This window comes from Schistocerca americana, chromosome 1 (assembly GCF_021461395.2).
Source record: "Schistocerca americana isolate TAMUIC-IGC-003095 chromosome 1, iqSchAmer2.1, whole genome shotgun sequence".
In the NCBI taxonomy this organism is placed as follows: Eukaryota; Metazoa; Arthropoda; class Insecta; order Orthoptera; family Acrididae; genus Schistocerca; species Schistocerca americana.
Genome location: NC_060119.1, coordinates 531,290,573 through 531,316,066, shown reverse-complemented (window position 1 = coordinate 531,316,066; position 25,494 = coordinate 531,290,573). Strand labels below are relative to the sequence as shown.

Sequence of the window (25,494 nt, the reverse complement as noted above, 5' to 3'; positions counted from 1 at the left end):
TTTACGAAGATGAACTAGGAACCAAGAAGCTGTCAGTTGGAAGGAAGATCAAAAAATTAGTTTTTTTTTTTTTACCATACCGTCAGCGCCACTAGAGGTGAAGCATGATATCGGATTAGGGAAGAAAATCGGTCGTGTCCTTTGCAAAGGAACCATTCAGACATATCCCTTGAGCGATACAGGTAATTCGCAGAAAAACAGCCAGATAGACAGCTAGACAGCTGAAACTTCCTGGCAGATTATAACTGTGTGCCGGACCGAGACTCGAACTCGGGACCTTTGCCTTTCGCGGGTAAGTGCTCTACCAACTGAGCTACCCAAGCACGACTCACGTCCCGTCCTCACAGCTTTACTTCTGCCAGTATCTCGTCTCCTACCTTCCAAACTTTACAGAAGCTCTCCTGCGAACCCTGCAGAACTAGCACTCCTGAAAGAAAGGATATAGCGAAGACATGGCTTAGCCACAGCCTGGGGGATGTTTCCAGAACAGCTAGACAGCTATTTCAATCCTGGCATTCCCGAATGCGAACATACTGACACAAATACGCGAAATAACGCTGGGCTCCTTGGAAAGTCGAATAGTTCGACTGAAATATCCGTTTCTGCTGTTCATTGCCCTCAGTCACTAGACGTTGATGACAGTGGGCTGCCTTCAGGCCGTTCGCAGCTAGCGTGTCGTGGCGGAGTGTCGCTGAGTGACGGCGCTGGTGTCGGCAGGTGTTGGTGCACATGTCGACGGCGTTCTGCAACTGTGTGGTGCGCGACGCGGTGGCGGAGCGCGTCTACCCCACCAGCCTGCCGCCGGAGCGCGTGCTGGAGCTCGTCCACGGCCTCACGGACGCAGAGCTGGAGGCCGCCACGCCCAGGTAACCGTGCGGCGCTTCTCATGCGTTAACCAGCCTGTGCTGGAAAAAAAACTGCACAAAATGTTACACAATCACTATACGAGATGCGACAATAAAGTAATGAGACTGATGTGAAAAGAAAATATTGCTTACCATTTTAAATCAGACTAAGAACAGCCGACCAGTTGCAAAGGATAAAGCAATCTTTACCTAGGTTTCAATAGATATAAATCTATCTTCTTCAGAAGATGCCTGGGGACAATGAACATCGTAATATATATTAAGGTATGAAACATGAGTCAAGAATAAAGTTTAACATATATTAGGAAAATATTGTATTACAAGATGTGAGAAAGATTCTTGGTACTTACAGTATTATAACAACATGAAGTGATATGTCCTTATCGTTTAGGCAAACATCTGCATAGTTACATTAATCATATAAAATATAGCCCTGACAACAGGGTTTGTCAAACAAATAAAATAGGTACATAGAAGTTGCAGAGCGCCTAAGCGACTGAGTAAAATCGGCCAGCGTAGTAGCACAGCGGCCAGGGCAGGTGGCGCTCATGTCGCGAACTATGTGCCGATAGGCGTACTGAAGTAACATTTGAAACATCAATTTTAAATGCGTTCTTAAATAGAGTGATAATAAATAAATTGGCAAGCATTTGACACTCCCGTTATGACATTGTGGGAGGTATAGGAACAATAACGTAGATACATACATCAAAAAGACAGGTGGCGCTTCCGCCGTGAGTTACATGCAGTGGTCTATATAGCCAAAATATAAAGTTATATTACCATATTAGTGAAGCCCATAGAACGTATATAAGTCAAACCATCAAGAACAATCAGTAATGGCTTTTAAGAAAATTACGAGACCTGGTCTACAATCCAGTTACTACGTAATATAGAATAAGAGAAAATTACATGGGGGCCGCTGTAGTGGCAGCCATATATCGTGAAAAGAACACATTATATAAACGATAGTAAACTGGAGGATATGAAAGTGCATTATAGCTTCCTGAGGAAATAGACTACTGAGGTTACTAACACAGTACGGGTTTAAAGCCTTCAAAAAATTGTTTACAAGCAAGGTTCAACTGATCATTCAGAATATTGCCGTCTTTGAGCTCTAGATGTTTAAAAATAAATAGCTCTTCCCACAGATCTAGTCTCCGTCCTTTGACCTGTCTATGTAGGATAACCGTGTCTTCTAACTGTTTAGGCGTATGGCCGGTTATCAAGAGGTGTTCAGCAAAGGTAGAGTTGCGAATATTCGTTCCTTTTTTACCTAACAGATGTTCTTTATATCGTGTTTTCACAGCTCTGCCGGTTTGACCAATATAATAAGAGGGGCAGTTATTACAGGTTAGCTTGTAAATACCTGAATTAGAAAACCAATCGCTGGCAATCTCTACTGACTGTACAAGATTTCTTTTTAAACTGTTATCTGTAGAAAAGGAGACGTTACAGTTATATTTTTTATTCAGAAGACGTTTAATCCTATACGATAAGTTACCCAGGAAAGGGATGGAAATAAATTTTTTAGTTTCTGTGGTATCCGTGGGGAGAATATTTCTCAAAGTCGAACATTTTTGGGAGATTTTCTTATTGAGCAGGTAATCAATCATATTCTAGTTATACCCATTATTAACCGTAATCGCTTTGATGACATTCAATTCCTTTTTTTGATCCGCAGGTGATAAAGGAGTGGTTACCATTCGGTGAATGGCGGAATGAAAAAATGCCAATTTATGAGCTTTTGGATGGGTTGAGTCAGCAGGAATGACATTATCAGAATATGTTTCCTTGCGGAAGATATTAAAATGGAAGGAATTATCTTCTATAGAAATTGTTAAATCGAGAAAATTAAGTTCACGTTTATCATTTTGAAGTTCTTTTGTGAAGGAAATTTTTTCATGTAAACCGTTGAAAGTGTTAAAGAGATGCTCTAACTCATGATCAGTGCCATCAAAAGCAATGAAAATGTCATCAACATACCGTGCATAATAGCGGATTTTGTGGCGTAATTCTGAACTTGAATTGAAGAACGTTGTTTCTAGGGCGTTAATGAAAACCTCTGCTAGAATACCGGCGAGGGGGCTACCCATTGCTAGACCATCTGGTTGTACATACATTTTCCCGTTAAATGTGAAGTAATTGTATTTTAAAATGACCTTGAGCAAACCAATGATTTCGGCAATCTGAGTTTCACTTAATTTTTTTGTGTTTAAGAAGATTCTCTTTTACAAGGTCTATGGTTTCATCAACCGGAACATTTGTGTAAAGGCTGACGATGTCAAAGGATACCAGTCTAGTGTCAGGTGTACAACTTATAGATTGAATATTGTTAATTAATTCCTTACTGTTTTTTACAGAAAAATTATTTTCAAAACTGAAAGCATCTTTAATTTTAAAATGGAGGCGCCTAGCAAGTGTGTGATGTGGACTGCCTATACCATTCACTATAGGGCGGATCGGGTGATTTTGTTTATGCAGTTTAAACTGACTTCTAAGCACTGGTGGTTTAGGGTTCATATTTATAAGCCCTTTCTTTTGGAACTTATTGAACAAGCTGACGGAATTCGTTAAAGTACGCCGGATTTCATTTTGCAGTTCAGTAGTAGGATCTACAGTAACCTCAGTGATGTTTTCCTCAAAAAACTTTACAGTCTTCTCTATATATTCATTTTTATAAGCCACGACCACGGTGTTCCCTTTGTCACTCTTAGTGATTAATGCGTCGTGCTCTCTAAGTTTATGATTAATGCTTTTTATTATACTATATTCGCCCGATTGCTTATTAGGAGATAATTTAATTTCTTTTACTATTATGTTGTTACATTCGTAGGCACATTTGACTTGCTCCGTTTTCTCTAATTTCAGAGATTCTAAACCGATTTTTAGATCTACAATGAGATTACAAATAACTGGATATTTATCGAGTTTAGCAGGCAAGTTATATTTAAGGCCTTTACACAACAAGTCATTTTCGGCCTGCGTAAAAGAAATATTGGTTTTATTTAGTACTCTATCGTAAAATAGGTGCTTAACACTATTGTCTGCTGTATTATCACTTTTACTTGTGGTCCTATTACTAAACTTTAAAAGCTTTCTTTCATGTCTGGCCTTGATTATTTCTTTACGATTAGAGAGCCATTCATTAATACTATTCCACAGGTGGTCAATTTGAAAATTACAAAGATCTTTAAAGGCTTTAGTTAAAAATAGGTGTATACAGTAGGCTTCACTATTAAGGACATCTTTTTTCTTGTACAAATTTACTGTGCTCTCGGAAATGACTAAATGCACTAGCTTCTTTTTAATAGAAGGCACCCTGTTACACTGTTTAAAATTTACGTACGCCTTCACATAATCAGGGATAATGTCTTTCTCTAGGCACTGGTGATTAAAGTCAATAGCCATACCTGCTTTCACAATTTTTAATTTGATGTCCATATACCTGGATGCAGCTTTTGATACCTCGGCAGGCAAGAATTTCAGTACTTTAAACATAGCTGCGCTACAGCAATGGTTCCACGTAAATCAGACTAAGAACAGCCGACCAGTTGCAAAGGATAAAGCAATCTTTACCTAGGTTTCAATAGATATAAATCTATCTTCTTCAGAAGATGCCTGGGGACAATGAACATCGTAATATATATTAAGGTATGAAACATGAGTCAAGTTTTTTTTTTTTTTTTTTTTTTTTCTTTATTGTATTTCAATTCCCCATCGGGGCGGGCTGGCAGCAGCATATGCGCTGCTCTTCAGCCGAAAGACATAGAACAAAACAAGAGAAGACATTTAAAAACAGCAAAGGAGAGAAGAAGGCGAACATAGATATAAAAAGGGAGAACATCATGGAAGGCAATATACAAAAAACGGGGTGACTGTAAAATGGAGATAAAAAACTGTTTAAAAGTAGCACACACAAAAAGCCACACACTGCGACGATTAAAAGAACACAAGGCACAGTATGACTGGAGCATAAAGGTGTTGACGGATGGCATAGCACACAGCGTAACACTGACGGCGAACCTCAAGGCAGTACACAATTAAAATCACACCTCTTGACGCACACGGGAAACAGCACGAAACACAACACTGACGTGGCACACTGATGATGAGCAATACAGAGGATCTGCCAGGTTCAAGGAGATGAGGGAGACCTGAAGAAGGGAGGGAGGGGAAGAGATGGGGGAGGGGAATGGGGGGCGCTCGGAAGAGGGCCAGGTAGGGAGGGATGTGGGAAGGAGAGAGGCAAGTATGGGGGGCAGGGTCTCAGGGGAGGGGGGGGATGGAGGAAAATCCGCTCTGGGAGAAGGAAGAAAGAGGAGAAGGGGGCCCTGGGGAGGGGGGGGGGGAACAAGGCCGGGTTATAGTTGGAAGGAAGGGTATATGTCACGGCGAAGTTCGTCATCTGGGAGGGGAAGGCGTTGGAAATTGCCCTGATGAAGGAGATGGAGGGTGTGGAGGTGGAGAGAGGGAGGGATACAGCGATAGAGGCGCGGCAACGGGCGGGGGGTGGAGAGGAAGGAGGAAACCAGAGGGTGGGGGGGATCAAGCCTGCGAACAATGTAAAGGATGCGGAGATGTTGGAGGAACAAGAGGAGGTGGGGGAAGGGGATCAGTTCATACAGGAGCCGTGTGGGGGAAGGAAGGCGGATACGGAAGGCAAGGCGGAGCGCATGGCGTTCAAGGATTTGGAGAGCCTTGTAAAAGCGGGTGGGGGCGGAGATCCAGGCGACGCTGGCATAACAGAGGATAGGACGGATGAGGGATTTGTAGGTGTGGAGGATGGTAGAAGGATGCAATCCCCATGTCCGGCCGGACAGGAGTTTCAGCAGGCGGAGGCGGGAATGGGCTTTCTGCTGGATGGTCAGGAGATGAGGGGTCCAGGTGAAGTGTCGGTCAAGGGTGAGGCCAAGGTATTTCAGGGTGGGGGTGAGTTGGATAGGACGACCATAAAGGGTGAGGTAGAAATCTTGGAGGCGAAAGGAGCGAGTGGTACGGCCTATGATGATTGCCTGGGTTTTGGAGGGGTTGAGACGGAGGAGCCACTGATTACACCAAGTGGTGAACTGGTTAAGGTGGGTTTGGAGGGTACGTTGAGACCGTTGAAGGGTAGGATAGAGAGCCAGGAAGGCGGTGTCATCAGCATATTGGAGAAGGTGAACTGGTGGGGGTGGCTTGGGCATATCAGCTGTATACAAGAGATAAAGGAGAGGGGAGAGGACAGAACCCTGGGGGACGCCAGCCGTGGGATAAAAGATACGGGAGTTGGTGTTGTGGAGGGTGACATAGGAAGGACGGTGCGAGAGGAAGGAAGCGACCAGACGGACAAAATTGATAGGCAGGGCGTAGGTTTGGAGTTTAAAGAGGAGACCGGGATGCCATACACGGTCATAGGCATTTTGGAGGTCAAGGGAAACAAAAATGGCGGAGCGACGTGAGTTGAGCTGGAGGGACAGAAGGTGAACAAGGTTGAGGAGTTGGTCGTCAGCAGAGAAGGAGGGTCGGAAGCCACACTGGGTAAGGGGGAGGAGGTGGTGTTGAGCAAGGTGCCGATGGATACGGTGGGAGAGGATGGATTCAAGGACCTTACTGAAGACGGAGGTGAGGCAGATGGGACGATAGGAAGAGGCGGCAGAAGGGGGTTTGTTGGGTTTGAGGAAGAGGAGGACGCGGGAGGTCTTCCACAGGTCAGGGTAGAAGCCAGTAGAGAGGATGACATTATAGAGATGGGCGAGGACAGTTAGGAAGGAATAGGGGCTTTCTCGAAGGTGACGGTAGGTGACACAGTCGTGACCAGGGGCTGTGTTGCGTTTGGACTGGAGGAGAAGTTTAATGTCTTGTGCTGTGATGGGAGTGTTGACGTCGGAGGGGGGCAACTGCCCCAAGTACTGGAGACTAGGAGCAAGTGGAGCGACTGAGGTATCAGCACGTGCCATGACGGTGGGGAAAAGAGAATAATCAAAGTGGGGATCATCGGGGATGGAGAAGACCTCGGAAAGGTGGGAAGCGAAGTGGTTGGCCTTACTGAGGTTGTCTGGAAGGGGGCGATCGTTATGGAGAAGGGGGTAGTGGGGAGCGGAAAGGGAACCAGTAAGACGATGGAAGGCAGACCAGTACTTGGAGGAGTTGATAGGGAGGGTGGCATTGAGTCGTGTGCAGGTCTGGCGCCAGTCCCGGCGTTTCGTTGCTGTAATAAGGTTCCGTACGTGTCGCTGTATTTGCCGGTGGCGTTGGAGTGTATCCCTGTCACGAGTGCGGAGGAAGGAGCGATAGAGGCGGCGGGATTCACGGAGGAGGAGGACAGCCCGCGGAGGGAGAGTGGGACGGTGTGGGTGGATGGTTTTAGTAGGAACATGGGCCTCCACGGCGTCAGTAATTACCGTCTGAAGGAAGGACGAGGCGCGGATGATGTCGTCAGGATGGCGATAGGTAAGAGGGTGGCTTTCGACCTGGGTGGAGATGGAGTCCCGGTAGGCATCCCAGTTGGCACGGCGATAGTCATGGACGACCTTGGGAGGGGGTGCAGGTTGCGGGGCCGGAGGGGGGCGGTTGGCAGACGTTATGGTGAGAAGGACAGGGAGGTGATCGCTACCTGTGGGGTCAAGGACGGCAACAGTGATACGCCCAAGGAGGTTGGCGGAGGCAATGACAACATCGGGGGTGGTGTTACTTTCGGGTCGGGTGTGCTGGGGAATGGGAACAAGGTCACCCTGGATTGTGGAGAGGAACTGATGCCACCGCCGAAGGGCAGCAGGAGTGCGGCTATGGACGTTGAGGTCGGCGGCAATCACATAGGTGGAGAAGGTGCGGTCAATGTGTGAGATGAAGTCATAAGGAAGAGGAGCAGTGGAGCGGACATAGATGGTGGCACAGGTAATGGTGATGGAGGGGAAGAAGACGCTAAGGATAAGGTGTTCAGTGGGGTCATTGAGGAGAGGTTGTGGCCGGACGGGGATATGCTTAAGGTGGCCAATCGCGACTCCACCCTGCGCACGAGGACCAGGAGCATCAGTGCGGTGGAGGATATAGGGGGAGGTGCGGATAGAATGGTGGGGCTGGAGAAAGGTTTCGTTCAAGAGGAAGGTGTCGACCTGGTGGTGGGAGAGGGTGTGCATGAGGAGGTATTTGTTGGAGCGGAAGGAGCGAATGTTCTGGAAGAGGATGCGAGACTCGTGCCGCGCCATGACGGGAAGGAGGGGGGGGAAGAGAGGGAAGGGAAGAGACTTAAACTAGGGTGTCGAGGCGGGTGAAGGTGAAGTGGGCTTGGTTGTGGGAGTAAGTGGCGAAAGTGTTCAGGTGGAAAACAGAGCGAGCAGCAAGGGATATTTGTTGGAAGGTGTGCGGGCGCTGAAAAGGGTGAATGTTTTGGAGTACAACGGTAATGAACCGGATGATGTCCTCGGCCGTGGGGGGTGGACGGAGGGAATTGTTAGGATGGACAGGAGGATCGACGGGACGAACTGGGACTGTAAGTTCAGGGGTGGCTGGAGGGGGTTTAGCTTTACACTTGTGGGAGTATGTGGGATGGGGGCCATTGCAGGTATTACAGGAAGGAGGAGCAGCGAGGTTGGGGCAGTTCTTGAGAAAGTGGGAGGCCTTGCAATGGGGACAGGTGGGGGGGGTTTTGCAGTTGGGAGTCAGGTGGTCATTGTACATCAGGCACCGTTGGCAACGGTAGGATTGGGGAGGGGATTTGGAGGATTCAACAGGGTGGCGACGGTGGTAGATCAGGGCACCCTGGGTGAGGAGATGGTCTATGGACGGGGCTGACTCGGAGAATACCCGCATGAGGTAGGTGGGACCAGAGGCATTGTGGATACGGCGGGCAGAGCGGATTTCCAAGTCCGGGTGGGAGTTCAGTTCTACCAACACTTCATCCTCTGTGATCACCGGGCTGAGCTTGGTGATCACAGCAGTGTAGGTGGGGGGGCGACGGGGAGGCTGGGGCTGACGAGGAGTGGAAGCGGAAAGGAAGGGTGTCAGAGAGGCGTGGGGGCCAAACATAACTCGTGGGAGTTTTCGCAGGAGGTCTGTGTGAAATGATGGGGACGGGGACTTGATAAGGACTGAGTCCCTGCGGGGAATGAGTTGGGAGATGGGAGCACCAGGTAAGTACTTTCGTATTTCCTTGGTGAGGGTACGAGCATCGAGGAACTTAGGATCGGGAGTGGACAGGACAAAGGTGTGGAGGGTGGGGGCCAAGGTAGGGGTGGCAGGAGGAGGGGTGGTGTCCATGGTGACGGCAGGGGGAGGGGGAGGTGGCGGTGATTTCTTGTGGGAAGTGGCGGGAGCAGAGTCGGTGAGGACGCGCTTTTGGGGTTTTTTGGAGACTGGAGGCTGGGAGGAGGGGAGAGGGACGGGGAGGAGAGGGAGGTGGCGGGTGGCAGATCCCTGTGGCGTAGTGGAGGCACCGGGAGAAGCAGCTGGTTCAGTGGCGGCGATGGTGGCTCGGCGCAACGTGATGCGTGCGGGAGATGCAGAAGACGAAGCGACGGGGTCGGTGAGAGAGGGGAAGCCAACCACCTGAGGGGCGGCAGCAGAGGCGGCAACAGATGCGTACGTGAGGGCGGGGGTAGGAGTGGGAGCTGGTGAGGGTGCGGAGGCTGGGGGAAGGGAGTAGAGGTGTGGGTATACAGCAGGGGAGGAGATAGGGGGGTGTGTAAGTGGGGGAAGGGAGGGGGAGGTGGAAGGAGGGAGGCCAGAGGCGGCACTCCAGGAAGTGACTGTGGGAGACGGGGAGGGGGAGGTGTAGATGACGGTGGAGGTGGGAGTACTCATTGCAGACGAACGGCGACGGACAGACGGACGTGCAGCAGGCGGCGTCGGCGTCGGCGATGGGCAGCGTCGGACGAACAGCAGGCAGCGTCGGACGAACAGCAGGCGGCGTCGGCGTCGGCGGCGAACAGACTGACGAACAGCACGCGGCGGCGGCGGCGGCGGCGGCAATGGTTACGACGACGGCGATGGACAGCCAGCAGGCGGACGGACGGACGGACGGACGGACGGAACGAACGAACGAACAGCGACAGCAGCGGGCAGACACACAGACAGACAGACAAACAAACAAACACACACAATCTTCGAAGACGGAGATTCCACCCTGAGAGTAGCCCAGGCTTTGCAATCTGACGCTTTCGAAGGAGGGGATCCAACCCTCTAGATGTGCATGAGTCAAGAATAAAGTTTAACATATATTAGGAAAATATTGTATTACAAGATGTGAGAAAGATTCTTGGTACTTACAGTATTATAACAACATGAAGTGATATGTCCTTATCGTTTAGGCAAACATCTGCATAGTTACATTAATCATATAAAATATAGCCCTGACAACAGGGTTTGTCAAACAAATAAAATAGGTACATAGAAGTTGCAGAGCGCCTAAGCGACTGAGTAAAATCGGCCAGCGTAGTAGCACAGCGGCCAGGGCAGGTGGCGCTCATGTCGCGAACTATGTGCCGATAGGCGTACTGAAGTAACATTTGAAACATCAATTTTAAATGCGTTCTTAAATAGAGTGATAATAAATAAATTGGCAAGCATTTGACACTCCCGTTATGACATTGTGGGAGGTATAGGAACAATAACGTAGATACATACATCAAAAAGACAGGTGGCGCTTCCGCCGTGAGTTACATGCAGTGGTCTATATAGCCAAAATATAAAGTTATATTACCATATTAGTGAAGCCCATAGAACGTATATAAGTCAAACCATCAAGAACAATCAGTAATGGCTTTTAAGAAAATTACGAGACCTGGTCTACAATCCAGTTACTACGTAATATAGAATAAGAAAATTACATGGGGGCCGCTGTAGTGGCAGCCATATATCGTGAAAAGAACACATTATATAAACGATAGTAAACTGGAGGATATGAAAGTGCATTATAGCTTCCTGAGGAAATAGACTACTGAGGTTACTAACACAGTACGGGTTTAAAGCCTTCAAAAAATTGTTTACAAGCAAGGTTCAACTGATCATTCAGAATATTGCCGTCTTTGAGCTCTAGATGTTAATCTTGTGCAGTCAGTAGAGATTGCCAGCGATTGGTTTTCTAATTCAGGTATTTACAAGCTAACCTGTAATAACTGCCCCTCTTATTATATTGGTCAAACCGGCAGAGCTGTGAAAACACGATATAAAGAACATCTGTTAGGTAAAAAAAAGGAACGAATATTCGCAACTCTACCTTTGCTGAACACCTCTTGATAACCGGCCATACGCCTAAACAGTTAGAAGACACGGTTATCCTACATAGACAGGTCAAAGGACGGAGACTAGATCTGTGGGAAGAGCTATTTATTTTTAAACATCTAGAGCTCAAAGACGGCAATATTCTGAATGATCAGTTGAACCTTGCTTGTAAACAATTTTTTGAAGGCTTTAAACCCGTACTGTGTTAGTAACCTCAGTAGTCTATTTCCTCAGGAAGCTATAATGCACTTTCATATCCTCCAGTTTACTATCGTTTATATAATGTGTTCTTTTCACGATATATGGCTGCCACTACAGCGGCCCCCATGTAATTTTCTTATTCTATATTACGTAGTAACTGGATTGTAGACCAGGTCTCGTAATTTTCTTAAAAGCCATTACTGATTGTTCTTGATGGTTTGACTTATATACGTTCTATGGGCTTCACTAATATGGTAATATAACTTTATATTTTGGCTATATAGACCACTGCATGTAACTCACGGCGGAAGCGCCACCTGTCTTTTTGATGTATGTATCTACGTTATTGTTCCTATACCTCCCACAATGTCATAACGGGAGTGTCAAATGCTTGCCAATTTATTTATTATCACTCTATTTAAGAACGCATTTAAAATTGATGTTTCAAATGTTACTTCAGTACGCCTATCGGCACATAGTTCGCGACATGAGCGCCACCTGCCCTGGCCGCTGTGCTACTACGCTGGCCGATTTTACTCAGTCGCTTAGGCGCTCTGCAACTTCTATGTACCTATTTTATTTGTTTGACAAACCCTGTTGTCAGGGCTATATTTTATATGATTAATGTAACTATGCAGATGTTTGCCTAAACGATAAGGACATATCACTTCATGTTGTTATAATACTGTAAGTACCAAGAATCTTTCTCACATCTTGTAATACAATATTTTCCTAATATATGTTAAACTTTATTCTTGACTCATGCAATCCTTCCAAAACCCAGGCGATCATTGTAGGCAAAACCACTCATTCCTTCCGCCTCCTTGATTTCTATCTCACCGTTTATGGCCGTCCCATCGCTCTCACCCCCACCCTTAAGTACCTTGGCATCACCCTCGACCGTCGCCTCTCCTGGACTCCCCATCTCCAGACAATCCAAGCCAAGGCACGTTCCCGACTCCGTCTCCTCAAGCTCCTTTCCGGCCGAACGTGGGGTTTGGACCCCTCCACCATCCTCCACACCTATAAGTCCCTCATCCGCCCTATCCTCTGTTACGCCCATCCAGCCTGGATCTCCGCCCCCCCTTCCTTTTATAAATCCCTCCAAATCCTTGAACGCCATGCTCTCCGCCTTGCCTATCGCATCCGTCTCCCTTCCCCCACGCGGATCCTGTATGACCTTATCCCCTTCCCCCACCTCCTCCTCTTCCTCGAAAGGATACGAATCCTCTACACCTCCCGTAAACTCGATCCTCCTCACCCGCTCGTCTCCCCGATCCTCTCCCACCCCCGCCCGCTGCCGCGCCTGTACTCCCATGTCCCACCCGGTCTCCATCTCTCCACCCTCCTTACCCTCTCCCAAGGTGGTTTCCGCCAGCTCCCTCTCCCTGATGATGTCCTCGTCCCCTCCATCTACCCCTCCTATCAACTTTGACCCTGCCCCCCCTCCCTCCTGGTGTCCTTTACCTGCGGCACCCTCCCTCCTTTCTCTTCCCTTCCCTTCTCTCTCCCTTTCCCCCATCCCCTCCCTCCACCCCTCTTCTTCCGGGCTTCCCCTCCCCCTTCCTCTCTCATCCCTCTTTCCCCTGCCCGTGGCGTCCCTGCTCTCCCCTCTCGCTTTCCCTCTCCCCCTCCTCCTCCTCCTCCTCCTCCTCCTCTCTTGGCAGGTCCCCGGACTCGCACACGCATCGTGAACTTTCGCGCGCCGGAGATCATCGCCCTCGGTTTAGTGTCTGTGCCGTCGTGTCTGTGCCTCAGTGTTTTTCGCCGTCCACGCTCCTTCGTTCACGTGTGTCATCTACCTCGTCAGTGTTTGTGCCCAGTTCCGACGGTTTTTCTTGGTTGTTTCGTCAAGTGTGAACGGCTTCATGTTTTTTAACTATTGTATCTCCTGTTTTTTAACCGCCATTCTGTTACTTGTCTGTCTCCCTTTCTCTTTTCTTGTACTGCTTATGGCTGAAGAGCGGAGTACACTGTTCCGCTGCCAGCCCACCTTGTATGGGGTGTCCAAATTACAATAAAGAAAAAAAAAAAAAAACTTGACTCATGTTTCATACCTTAATATATATTACGATGTTCATTGTCCCCAGGCATCTTCTGAAGAAGATAGATTTATATCTATTGAAACCTAGGTAAAGATTGCTTTATCCTTTGCAACTGGTCGGCTGTTCTTAGTCTGATTTACGTGGAACCATTGCTGTAGCGCAGCTATGTTTAAAGTACTGCTTACCATTTTAGTCAAGTTAAGTGTTCTCTCCTTCAAAGTAGTTCCCTTCTGATTGCACACACTTTTTCCAGCGCTTCTGAAATTGATGGTAACATTTCAGGAACTCATCTTCTGTAATATCCTCCAAGACCCTCGTCACAGCTTTTTGGACAGCTTGTGTTGTTTGAAAATCCTTGACCGCCGTTTTGACTCTTGTAAATAGAAAGAACTCGCACGGATCGATATCTGGTGAGTAAGGAGGCTGTCGTAGTATTTAAATTTGTTTTGAGGTTAAAAATTGCTGTACTGACAGAGCAGTATGGGATGGCGCATTATCGTGATGCAGAATACAATTATCAGCAATGTTGGCAAGGACATGGAAGAACTCTTTTGTGAAGTCTTTCTAAAATTTCTTTGTAGTAATATTGGTTAACTGTTTGTCCAGGAGGCACCCACTCTTTATGAACAGTTGCCTCGGAATCAAAGAAGTACACAAGCATGCATTTCACTTTTGACTTTGACATGCGAGCTTTTCTTGGTCTGGGTGATCGCTATGAGCACCATTGCGAACTTTGGCGTTTTGTCTCCGGATCGTACTGAAAAAACCAACTCTCATCACCTGTGATATCACAGCTCAAAAATTCTGGATTGATTTCCGTTTGCTCTAACAGATTGGCTTCCACATTTTTCCGTGTTTCTCGCTGTTGTGGTGTGAGATTTTTGGTGACCATTTTTGCACAAATATTTATCATACTAAGATCTTCATTAATTATTAGACGAACGGTTTCTCGATTCATGTTCTGTTCCTCTGCAATCATTTTCACGGATAATCTTCTATCAGATTGTACGAGTTCGCTCACCCTGGTCAAGTTGACATCTGTCCGTGAGGCTGATGATCGACCACTGCGGTCTTCATTTTCAACATTCGTTCTGCCTTCACTAAACATTTTATGCCAATGAAAAACTTGAGCTCTTGACATAACCTCCTCTCCAAAAGCCTTCTGAGGCTTACCGTAAATTGTCGTCGTGTATTCACCCAATTTAACGCAAAAAGAAATTTCATATCATTGCGCAATATTATGCGGTTCCATTCCCATGACGAGGGACACAAACATGTGTTAACTTATTACCGCACAACTCACGGCTGAGCAGTTGCATCGATGTGCCGCTTGGACTAGAAGCAGCTTATAGACCAATGTCAAAGCTATTGTGCCTACGCAAGCCTGCAGGGTTGCCACATCTTGCAAAGAAAATAAGTCTCATTAATTTATTGTCACACATCGTATTTTTATTTCAGTGTGACTTCTCATTAGAACATAACTCGATATTTAATTATTTGTCCAAGACATGAGAAAGGGCAACACCAGTCGTAAATTTGTAATATTTTCATTGCTATATGAATGGATCAGGCACAAAAATGTCAGGTTGTAAACTGTACATTTCCATACCAACGATATTCCAGTAATGATGACTCATCGTAAATAAAATCGCTTATGGTTCCACATTCACATTAGAGGTAACAGCTAAACTGAGCATCCTGCTTATATTTCTACGTGGCTAATCTCGTTATGTGACATCAATAGTAAGTAGCGCACTCTTTATTACTATCATTTGTATACTACATTTTTCAAAAATTATTTAAAAATAGGATGTAGTAGCTTTACATAAAGTAACAATGGTATCCTTAAATACTAAAATAAATTCAGCAATTATATTAAAACCAAAAGACAGATTCCACATATAGACGGTGTTAGTTCAATTACTAATAATATTTGTTTTTGTATAAAAATATTACAAAACCATAAAGCAAAAATATTACAAAAGAAGCTACACGTTGTCGCACCCTGACGATCAACAGTGATCTGACTGGTTTGATGTGGACCACCGCAACTTCCTTTCCTGTGCCAACCTCTTCATTCCACAGTACTACGACCCAGTGTCCTCAGTTGTTAGACGTTCTCCAATCTCTGTGTTCCCCTACAGTTGCTACCCCCTACAGCTTCCTCTAGTGCCGTGGAAGCTAGTCCCCGATGTCTTAGAAAATGCCGCATAGCGTTCTCCACTTGTGTCGTCAGTGGTGCTGCAGTGAACCTCATTCCTTAAAAGCACACCCAAATTTCAGCATCCTTCTGTAGCATCTCTTCTCAAACAATCATTCTCTTCTCCCACTACCTGTGACTCACTTGCATAAGATATCGTGCTCCAAACGTACATTCTCAGAAATTTCTTCCTCGAAAAGACACATATGCTGGATAGTAGTAGACTTCTTTGGGCCACCAGTTTGCTTTTCATGTCCTCCGTGCTTCGTCCATCATCTGTACTTTTGCCTCCAATGTAGCAGGACTCATTAACTTCATCGATTTCCTCTTCCCCGATTTTTAAGTTCGTTTTATCACTAATCTCGTGTCTGGTACCCTTCAGGAAGCTCACAACTGTTTTGTGAGCACTTGAATGATGAGCACGGGGCCCCAGGCTACTGCAGCACGTACTTCCTTTCTTGAGTTTCAGTCTCCCCTCTCTGACTGTCCTGAAATCTCTGTCCTTTTCTTTCGACGCAATGCAATGAGTGCACCTACAGCGTAACGAGGAATTTAACTCAGTGTATGGGTGATGCAACTGAGGCCGGAGGTTGTTATGTGATGCTTTGGGCCTGTGTTTTGAACAATATTAGGGTCCTCTTATCTAGGTTACCGTGAACATGAACCAGGATGTTTATTTCAACATTCTCGACGACCAAAGATTGCTCTTTTCTTATAAATTTTCATGATGAGTGATAAATCAACGGAATCCGATATGTATATATAAAGATGGCGGTTCTGTCGGTACACAAGATATAAAAGGGCAGTGCAGTGGCAGAGCTGTCATTAGTACTCAGGCGAATCATGTGAAAAGGTGGCCGACGTGATTGTGGCCGAACGATGACAGTTAAAAGCCTTTGAACGAGGAATGATAGTTGCAGCTAGAGGCATGGGACATTCCATTTCGGAAATTGTTATGGAATTATACATTCCGAGATCCACAGTATCAACAGTGTGCCAAAGCACAAAATTTCATGCACTGCGTCTCACCACGAACAACCGAGCGAGGTGGCGCAGTGGTTAGCACACTGGACTCGCATTCGGGAGGACGACGGTTCAATCCCGTCTCCGGCCATCCTGATTTAGGTTTTCCGTGATTTCCCTAAATCGCTTCAGGCAAATGCCGGGATGGTTCCTTTGAAAGGGCACGGCCGATTTCCTTCCCCATCCTACCCTAACACGAGCTTGTGCTCCGTCTCTAATGACCTCGTTGTCGACGGGACGTTAAACACTAATATCCTCCTCCTCCTCACCACGAACAACGCAGTGGCCGACGGGTTTCACTTAACGACAGACAGCAGCGGCATTTGCATACAGTTGCCAGTGCTAACAACAAGAACACTGGTTGAAATAACAGCAGCAATCAGTGTGGGACGTACGAGGAACGTATCCGTTCTAACACAGCGGCGAAATTTGGCATTAATGGGCTATGGCAGCAGACGACCGACACGAGTGCCTTTTCTAAGAGCATGGGATCGCCTGCAGCGCCTCTCCTGGCCACGTGACCATATAGGTTGGACCCTAGACGACTGGAAAACCATGGCGTAGTCAGATGAGTTCCAGGTGCCGAACCGCACAATAATGGGTTCGGTGTATGGGGCGGCGGTGGAGTGGGTGGACTGATGTGGCCTGTTGTGGTGTTGTGAACCACTGAGAGGTACGGCGGGGCGAAGCCTCTCCGTCGTTTCTAGGTCCCCACTTTAATACACAATACACAATCTGCGATGTCCCCATTCGTTTAAGTTATCTTAATTAGGAATCTTAATTGCTCTAATGACCATGTTTGGCAATCGGACTCGAAAAACGGGAAACGATTGTTTGCATTTGCTGCTGAGCAGTAAAACTACTGATCACTCTCTACATTAACAGAGTTTGCACACTACCACACTACGAATTACACATAAATAAATAGCTATTGCCAATTGAAAGCAGAGGCAACATGTCTAACTTTGTACGAACTGCCTTTGAGGTGACCATTATGAAAAAAGGTTAACTAATATGAACACTTCATTTGCATCAGTGCCTAACGAGCATTTCTACATACACTCACGCACAAATAACTACTTCGAATGTAAGACACCTTATAGATACTCGCCATATAAATATTATATTGACTACTCTGCGTAGCATAGAAGATGCTTAGCATAATGTGTTGGCAAGTTTTGTAACTGTACAGTTACGAATATTTGTTTGATACAATATCTTAAATTATTTAGATCACTTCTCTACATCTGACAAGGAATAACACTTACTGTTTGAGCTATCCTTTGAGCCTAACTCTGAATAAGCAGAGTATTATTTCGTGACACTTACATTAGTTGAGAATTTTCACATTGTACAATCCACCACAATGCTTTTTACACAATAAAAGTTTCACGTTATGATGCAGTGTAATCTTCTCAAGTTCATCATCAGCAACACACAACATTATAAGAGGATTTAACTGGTTCATAATTTACTTACCAGCTTCATTTCAGTTACTGGCAAGTATTTACATTCAGATTTCTTCCACAGCAAAACGTAGTTTAACACATTTTCACATAGGAAAAAAAGGGTAATTTGCTATCTACACAAATAATAACACTGTGAAAGAGTTTTCTTTTAGAATAACTCAAATAATTATTATGTAACTTGAAAATCAGGATAGAGCATGGCTTTCACAACTCAAATATGGGTTCCTTCTATGAAATCCGAATTCCACAAACGCACATACGGAAGTAAACCTAAGTCTTCTACGTGGGTGGTGAGGAGCAATGTACAAGCCTCCGTCGAAAAGGCTATTAAAATGCTCTTCGGTACTTACACTTTTGTGGCCCTGAATAATACTGCTTTCTCCTTTGTAGTAATAGCCATTATGACGTATGTTGAAGTTTTACAGAGCCCACGACTCCACAACATATCCGGCATATATTTCGTAATAGCTCGGGTGGGGGTGGTTAGTGTTTAACGTCCCGTCGACAACGAGGTCATTAGAGACGGAGCACAAGCTCGGGTTAGGGAAGGATTGGGAAGGAAATCGGCCGTGCCCTTTCAAAGGAACCATCTCGGCATTCGCCTGAAACGATTTAGGGAAATCACGGAAAACCTAAATCAGGATGGCCGGAGACGGGATTGAACCGTCGTCCTCCCGAATGCGAGTCCAGTGTGCTAACCACTGCGCCACCTCGCTCGGTCGTAATAGCTCGGACCTCACATCTACTTAGATAATATAGGTGTGCTTGTTTACTTGCTCTTGTTATAGAAATGAAGGTCCTAATTTATAATTAGCTCAATTAAGACCACACGGGAAAATTACCACTGCATGTCACCAGGCCTAAACTAGGACAATCTATATTGCACTGTTCTGGGACAAAGTTTCTAAAAATGACGGAATACAGCCACGCCACTACATCCGCAATGATTTCCCTAAAAATATTTCTTAATACTAAAGCCATGTCCCCTTAAAGCGAGTAATACATAACTTTACAATACATCTTAATAAGTCCTTTTCACACAATTAATAAAAGAATACACTTTTACATGAATCTGTGGTGTCTGTTCTTTCGGACGTGAACAATGAAACAGACACCATAAAGAATCCGCAGTGCCAGAAATATGATTCACTTGTGGGTGTGATCCGATGCAGATATGTGCTTGAATAGAGAGACCCGATTCCAAATGATTGACATCATTTCTAGTGGATAGCGTAACACTAGAGATCTGGGAAGCTAGTGTACATTTTTCTTCTTACGACCTCAATTATGCAAATTGAAGGTGGAGGGGGAGAAAGGAAAGGAAGGGGAAGGGATTATTGATGTCAGCTGCTTCGGGACTTTGTTGAATCATCAGCGACGAGTGAAAATGTATGCCAGGCTGGGATTCAAACCCGATATCTCAGTTCGTATAATTGATTTGCCTCGATGGCCAATGAATCCACCACCTTCAGTGCGGACGCACAATTACGTCCTACCACTTGGGGGAATCCCAAAGTAGCGGACATGGAGGACACGAACAGGGGCTGCAGATAAGTGCCGCTGGGTGGGAGTGTAGTTCAGCTGAGAGGCGTGCCGTGATAGTCCTCGCAATTACGACGAAACACTGTGTCCAGGTGACGCAATGGTGAATGCAAGTGCCTAGTAAGCAAGCGATCCCAGGTTCGAATTCCCGTCCGACACACATTTTCACTTGTCGCCGCTTATTCTACCATAAAGTCCCTTTGCAGCTGGCTTCAATAATCTCTTCCCCTTCCTTTCCTTTCTCTCCCATTCGCCTTCAATTTACAAAAAAATATACATTGCAATTTCACAAATACTGTTTATGTACGTCTATAGCATCATTAGTTGTAACTTCAGCCACGAGGCAGCAGTACTTCACAACATTAGTTCTCATTATGCCTGCCTGATGGCACGTGAATGCAATTAGGCGTGCTTTATGTCGCACCTCCTTACTCATGAGAGCAGAAAAATGCTTAAGCCTTACCAACTGTTGCAACCCTATTTTTTTGCAGAAAAAATTGATGTCGTTTGCAGTAATGATATTTATACCATTATATCTACATCTACATCTACATCTACATTGATACTCCGCAAGCCACCCAACGGTGTGTGACGGAGGGCACTTTACGTCACACACCGTTGGGTGGCATGCGGAGTATCAATGTAGATGTAGATGTAGATATATCCTGATTGGGGATAATTTGTGCGATTGCATTTGGATTGTGAAATTCTTTCACCCACATAGTTAAAATAATACCGTTATGTGTTGTCTATTTGTCACATTCTTTGCATAGCTCTCAAGCCATATCCGATAAGTGTCACATTGTTGATCCCACCATTATAGTTTGGATGACAGTTTTTGTGTTTCCAGCTTCGAGTAGAGTTGTTACTGTATGAGAGTGTTGCCTTGGTCTGCTGCAGCCTGGTCGGCGGCCATCCCAGTGCGTACACCTTCAGCAAGCAGCTGGCTGAGAACCTGCTGGTCGAGCGCCGGCCGCCTGGACTGAAACTCGTCATCGTGCGGCCCTCCATAGGTGAGTAGTGCCGCGGTGGTCTAGCGGTTCTATGCGCTCAGTTCGGAACCGCGCGACTGCTACGGTCGCAGGTTCGAATCCTGCCTCGGGCATGGATGTGTGTGATGTCCATAGGTTAGTTAGGTTTAAGTAGTTCTAAGTTCTAGGGGACTGATGACCGCAGATGTTAAGTCCCATAGTGCTCAGAGCCATTTTTTTGAGTAGTGCTGTCTGTCAAAGATCACGTTTGATGGTCGACTTTACTATATGGAATGTAGAGTCAATACATTATGACCGCTGCCCAATGCGAGACTGAATGCTGCCTGCTCTCACTGCAACCACAAGACGCTGTAAGGAAAGCACAGTATCTCATTAAATGTTTCTGGACACCTATTAGTAGACATTAATACAGGACGTGTTACGCTTCTCCTTTATGATGATTTTAACTCTGCTGGGGACACTTGAAATGAGCTGTTTGAATGTCTGTGGAGGAATTGCAGCCCATTCTTCCTAAAGAGCTGAAGCCAGAGAAAGTAGTGATGTTGGATGCTGGGTCTGGAGCGAAGTTGAGTTTCTGATTCATCCCAAAGGTATTCTACTGGATTCAGGTTGGGACTGTATACAGAAGAGTGCAGTTAGGAATGGTGTTGGCCACATATAATTGATGCTGCTGTATGACAGGACGCATTGTCTTGCTGATAGAATCAATCATCATCTATCAAGTGTTTCTCTGCTGTATGCAGTTCATAATGCCGTAAAATAAGTTCATAACCTTCCGCGTTTAGCATTTTCTTAAGAATACTAAGGGAACTATACCCTAACCCGAAAACCACTCCCATTCCAGAATACCACCTCCTCCATTGTTCGATGTTGGTATTTTGCTTGCTAACATTCTCCAGACGTTAATCAAAGCCAAACCCTTCCATCAGATTTCCATAGGGTGTAGCATAATTCAGCACTCCAAATTACTCTCTTCGAATGATCTATTGTCCCGTGGCGTCACTCTTCACGCCCTATCACTGTCGCGTAGCACTGAGTACAAAAATACATCGAGTATGAGGAGGTGCTCCACCACTGTTCGCCATTATTTTTAACTCCCTACGCCCAGTCAGTGTGTTAACTGACCTTTGGTATAACTATGGAATAGACGAGTGATTCCTTTTGCGGATTTCATGCGATTTTTTTACAACCACACTCCACAATGTTTGACGGTCTGTGTCTGTCCCTACGTGAGATCTACCTGGTCTTGGTTTAGCTGCGGTTATTCCCTCGTATTTCCAAATCAGTCCCAACACAAACAGTCCACTCGGACAGCCTTAGAAGGGTTGTTGACATGTCGCTAAGAGACGCGTTAATCAGGTAACATCCAATGACTAGTCCACTTTCGAAGTCTCTGAGCTGACCGAACCATAATGCAGTTGCTGCTTCTTTACTGACAACACCGTACTCCCTGTCTCCTTTTACGCTAGCGGGCCCACCTATAGTGAAATTTAGTGGTCAATTCTGTATTACATAGGGGTGTACAGACATTTCGTCCGAATAATGAAAGTGAAGCAGAAACTAATCGTGAACCGTTTTAGTAATGGTACAGGCCGCAAGTGGAGAAATTCAGTGATATAAGCGAGCGACTGTGACATAAGGCGGATTATGGCTCGGAGCCGGGGAACGAGAATCTCAGGTATTGGCGTGCTGCTGCCCCGAGCTTGTGTGAAAAGCGGCAGTAGGACGGTGAAACCACGAATAGGCGACAAGCTTGGGCACTCCCAGGTCTCGTCACAGGAAGTTAATGACCTCGGCTTGCCCACTCTCTAAAGAAGAATAGTCGATACTCTACGGCAGTTCTGACGACAGCTTACAATGATACTTGACGCACAAGTGATTCTGAGCATGCAGTTCAGCTCATAGACTTGAACATGTGACACTTCAGCAGACGACCGATGTGCCTTCCTATACTGACATAATTATGAGGGGCGTTCAATAATTAATGCAAAACATTTTTCGTGAAAAGTTGTATTCAGCATTCCAATACACCATATTATTTCCCACTCTTTTGGGCAGAAAACCCTATTTCTCAACATAATCTTCACTCAGTGCGACGGCCTTACGCCACCTTACTGGGAGAAACTGTGTGCCCGCAGGATACCACTCTACTGGTCGATGTCGGAGACAACGTTATGCTACATCAATAACTTCCCCGTCATCTAAATATTGCTTGCCGAGGAGTGGGTCCTTCATTGGGCCAAACAGATGGAAGTCGGAAAGTACAAGATCGAGCCTGTTTGGTGGATGGGGCGGAACAGTCTAATGAAATTTTGCGAGATCATCCCAGGTGTGCAAACATGTGTTAGCTCTTGCTTTTTCAAGAAGAAGTGGTTCATTCGCATTTTTGTTGCGACGAACACGCTAATGTCGTTTCTTCAGTTTCCTGAGGGTAGCACAGTACATTTTCGTCTTGAGGGTAGCCATCAAACAGAATAACCCCTTCAGAGTCCCTGAAGACCGCTGCCACGACTTTACCGGCAGAGGATGCAGCTCTGAACTGGTACCTCGCTGAAGGGGTAGTGTGACGCCACTCCGTGGATTGCCGTTTTGTCTCCTGTTCGAAGTGATGAATCCATTTTTCATCACCTGTGCCGATTTTCGACAAAAAAAGTGTCACGATCAGCCTGGTGACGCGCAGTCAACTCGGCACGGGTGGTCCTTCGTTGGTCTTTATCTTCTTCTTCTGTTAGACTGCAAGGAACCTTTGAGTACTCCAGCTGGTGGACGAATGTTTCAGCGAATGTTTCTGCGTTGTTTTTTTGCCAACCGAAATTGGTCGACGAGGGAATGTGTTGCATTGCTTATTGAACGCCCCGCGCACATTTAAAAGGGATCACAGACACTGGGCCGAGTACGAATGGAAATGTGTTGCCTGGTCAGATAAATCACGTTTCTTGTTATATCAGGTCGATAGTCGTGACCAGATACACAGTCATCCAGGCGAAGGCTCTTACAGACTTGCACGTGGCACGGACGCAGCCCGATGGGGACTATATTATGCTATGGGGAATATTTCCCTCGTCTTGCCACGGACCTGTGGTAGAAATCAAAGGCTCTGCCCTGGGTGGTTATTCTTCAGAACCTCCTGGATTGTTTCATGCTTCATACCCTCCCTGACAGCGATGGTATCTTCTAGCAGGATAACTGTTGGCTACAATCGTGCTGCAGTGCAGTGCAGTGCATTGCAGTGCTAGAATCGTGTTACATTGCTTTGAGGAGGTTGATAGTCAAAACACGTTGATGTGTTGGCTATCAGGTTCATCTCATCGGAACCTAATGGAAGAAATATGGGTCGTTATCAGGCGCCAGCTCCGTGCCACAAACCAACTTCCGCAATTCACGAAATTTACGTAACCTGTACACAGACATCTTATGCTGTATAAATCTGGAAACCTAGCGAGGATTTGTCGAATCTGCCACACAGATTCGTTGCTGTATCTCGTTCCAAAGGATGACCAACACACTATTAAGCAAATGATCATAATGTTCCCTCTCGTGGTAGTGTGTGTGTGTGTATGTGTACGTGTGTGTGTGTTTTAACACGATAATGTACGCGAGACGTACCACGAGGTTGATAAAATGCAACAAGGACTGAACTGAAGAGAAAAGTTATTTATGGGACTTCAGGAATAGAGTGGTAGCACACGTTTTGAGGCATCGACGAATAGATGGCCATAAGTGACCATGAATAGCTTCGCGATATCGCTGACAAAACTGGCTTTCTAATGTCTCTCGAGAGGATACAGTTCATGGACTCGAAGGACGTAGACCTGGGGACCTAACTATGAGATATGGCAGTATCACGCAGCTTCGGTTATGCAAGTGAAACTGTAAGGGAAGTTGACAGTGATCTATGACACCCGTGAAGAAAAACTGTATAAAGCACACAACGTCATCTGGAATATTTATATGTCTGTAATTCCTTTGTGGAGTATCTATAACAAGAAATCTTTACCAGATAGAAATCTCGCCCCCAACAAAACTATCGTTCTCCCAGGAGGACTATAAGCAAGTGAGGCACATCATTATCCATAGCTTCAATGTTGTCGCGAAAATTGAAGAATAGATGTTGCGAAAAATACTCAGACCCGAGATAAAAGATGGTATTTGTATGGTCAAACAGTCAAAAGAATTGTATTCACTGACGAAACGATTTAGTTTCGTTCTACAGAAGAGAGTCTGATATTGTGTGGACGTAACATATGAATGGATGACTTGAGCAACCAAGAAAATCATAAACGGGGCTGGAGAAGCCAAAGACCAGTGATTAGTAGACGGCAGAAATTATATATGATCCTGTTACATTAATAAGACCGCCAGTCTTCGTTAAACGTCAATGTGCAGCAACCAATCACAGACGGTAGGTTGCAATAGCTGGCAGTGGAGGGTATATAAAGCATGTGTCCGGAGGAGGGAGGGGAGGGGCAGAATGGGGGGGGGGGGGAGGAGTGCAGAAACCAGTGCAATCGTTTTTGTTATGCGGAAACGGAGTCATTTATCTGACACCCAAAACGGTATGATTTTTGTGTCTCGGGCCAGGCAACTTCCGAAACGGCTAAATTTGTAAACTGCTTGCGAGCCGCCGTTGTTAAAATATACCGTGCATGGCAAAATGACGCCGAACTGGCACTGAGCCAACTGTGGTGCACCGCTAGCCATAGATGACAGGGATGTGGTGGGGGATGGCTACGGAGATGTGTAAGGGGGAACAGACGAGCAACTGCTAAGCAAGTGACCTCCCAACGAACCAAGGAGCCACCTACACAGCCTCCTCAACGACCACTTACAAACGTGCTGCTTATGGGCCTCCACAGCAGGGGCCTGGTTCATGCACGCATGCTGACTGCTGTTCATCGGCAACGAAGACTGGAATTTGTACGACAGTGCCGCAACTGGACGTCCACTGTGTAGCGA

General features: G+C 46.0%; 1 protein-coding gene across 1 annotated transcript in view; it reads left to right on the top strand.

Annotated features, from left to right (window-relative positions):
* The window catches only part of LOC124571358 (putative fatty acyl-CoA reductase CG5065), a 145,344-nt gene that overhangs the window by 76,252 nt on the left and 43,598 nt on the right, over nucleotides 1-25,494 (top strand). Inside the window, exons 4-5 of the mRNA XM_047131114.1 lie at nucleotides 718-866; nucleotides 20,447-20,559. Of these exons, the coding sequence (XP_046987070.1) occupies nucleotides 718-866; nucleotides 20,447-20,559 (262 nt within the window). The remainder of the gene's footprint in view (nucleotides 1-717; nucleotides 867-20,446; nucleotides 20,560-25,494) is intronic.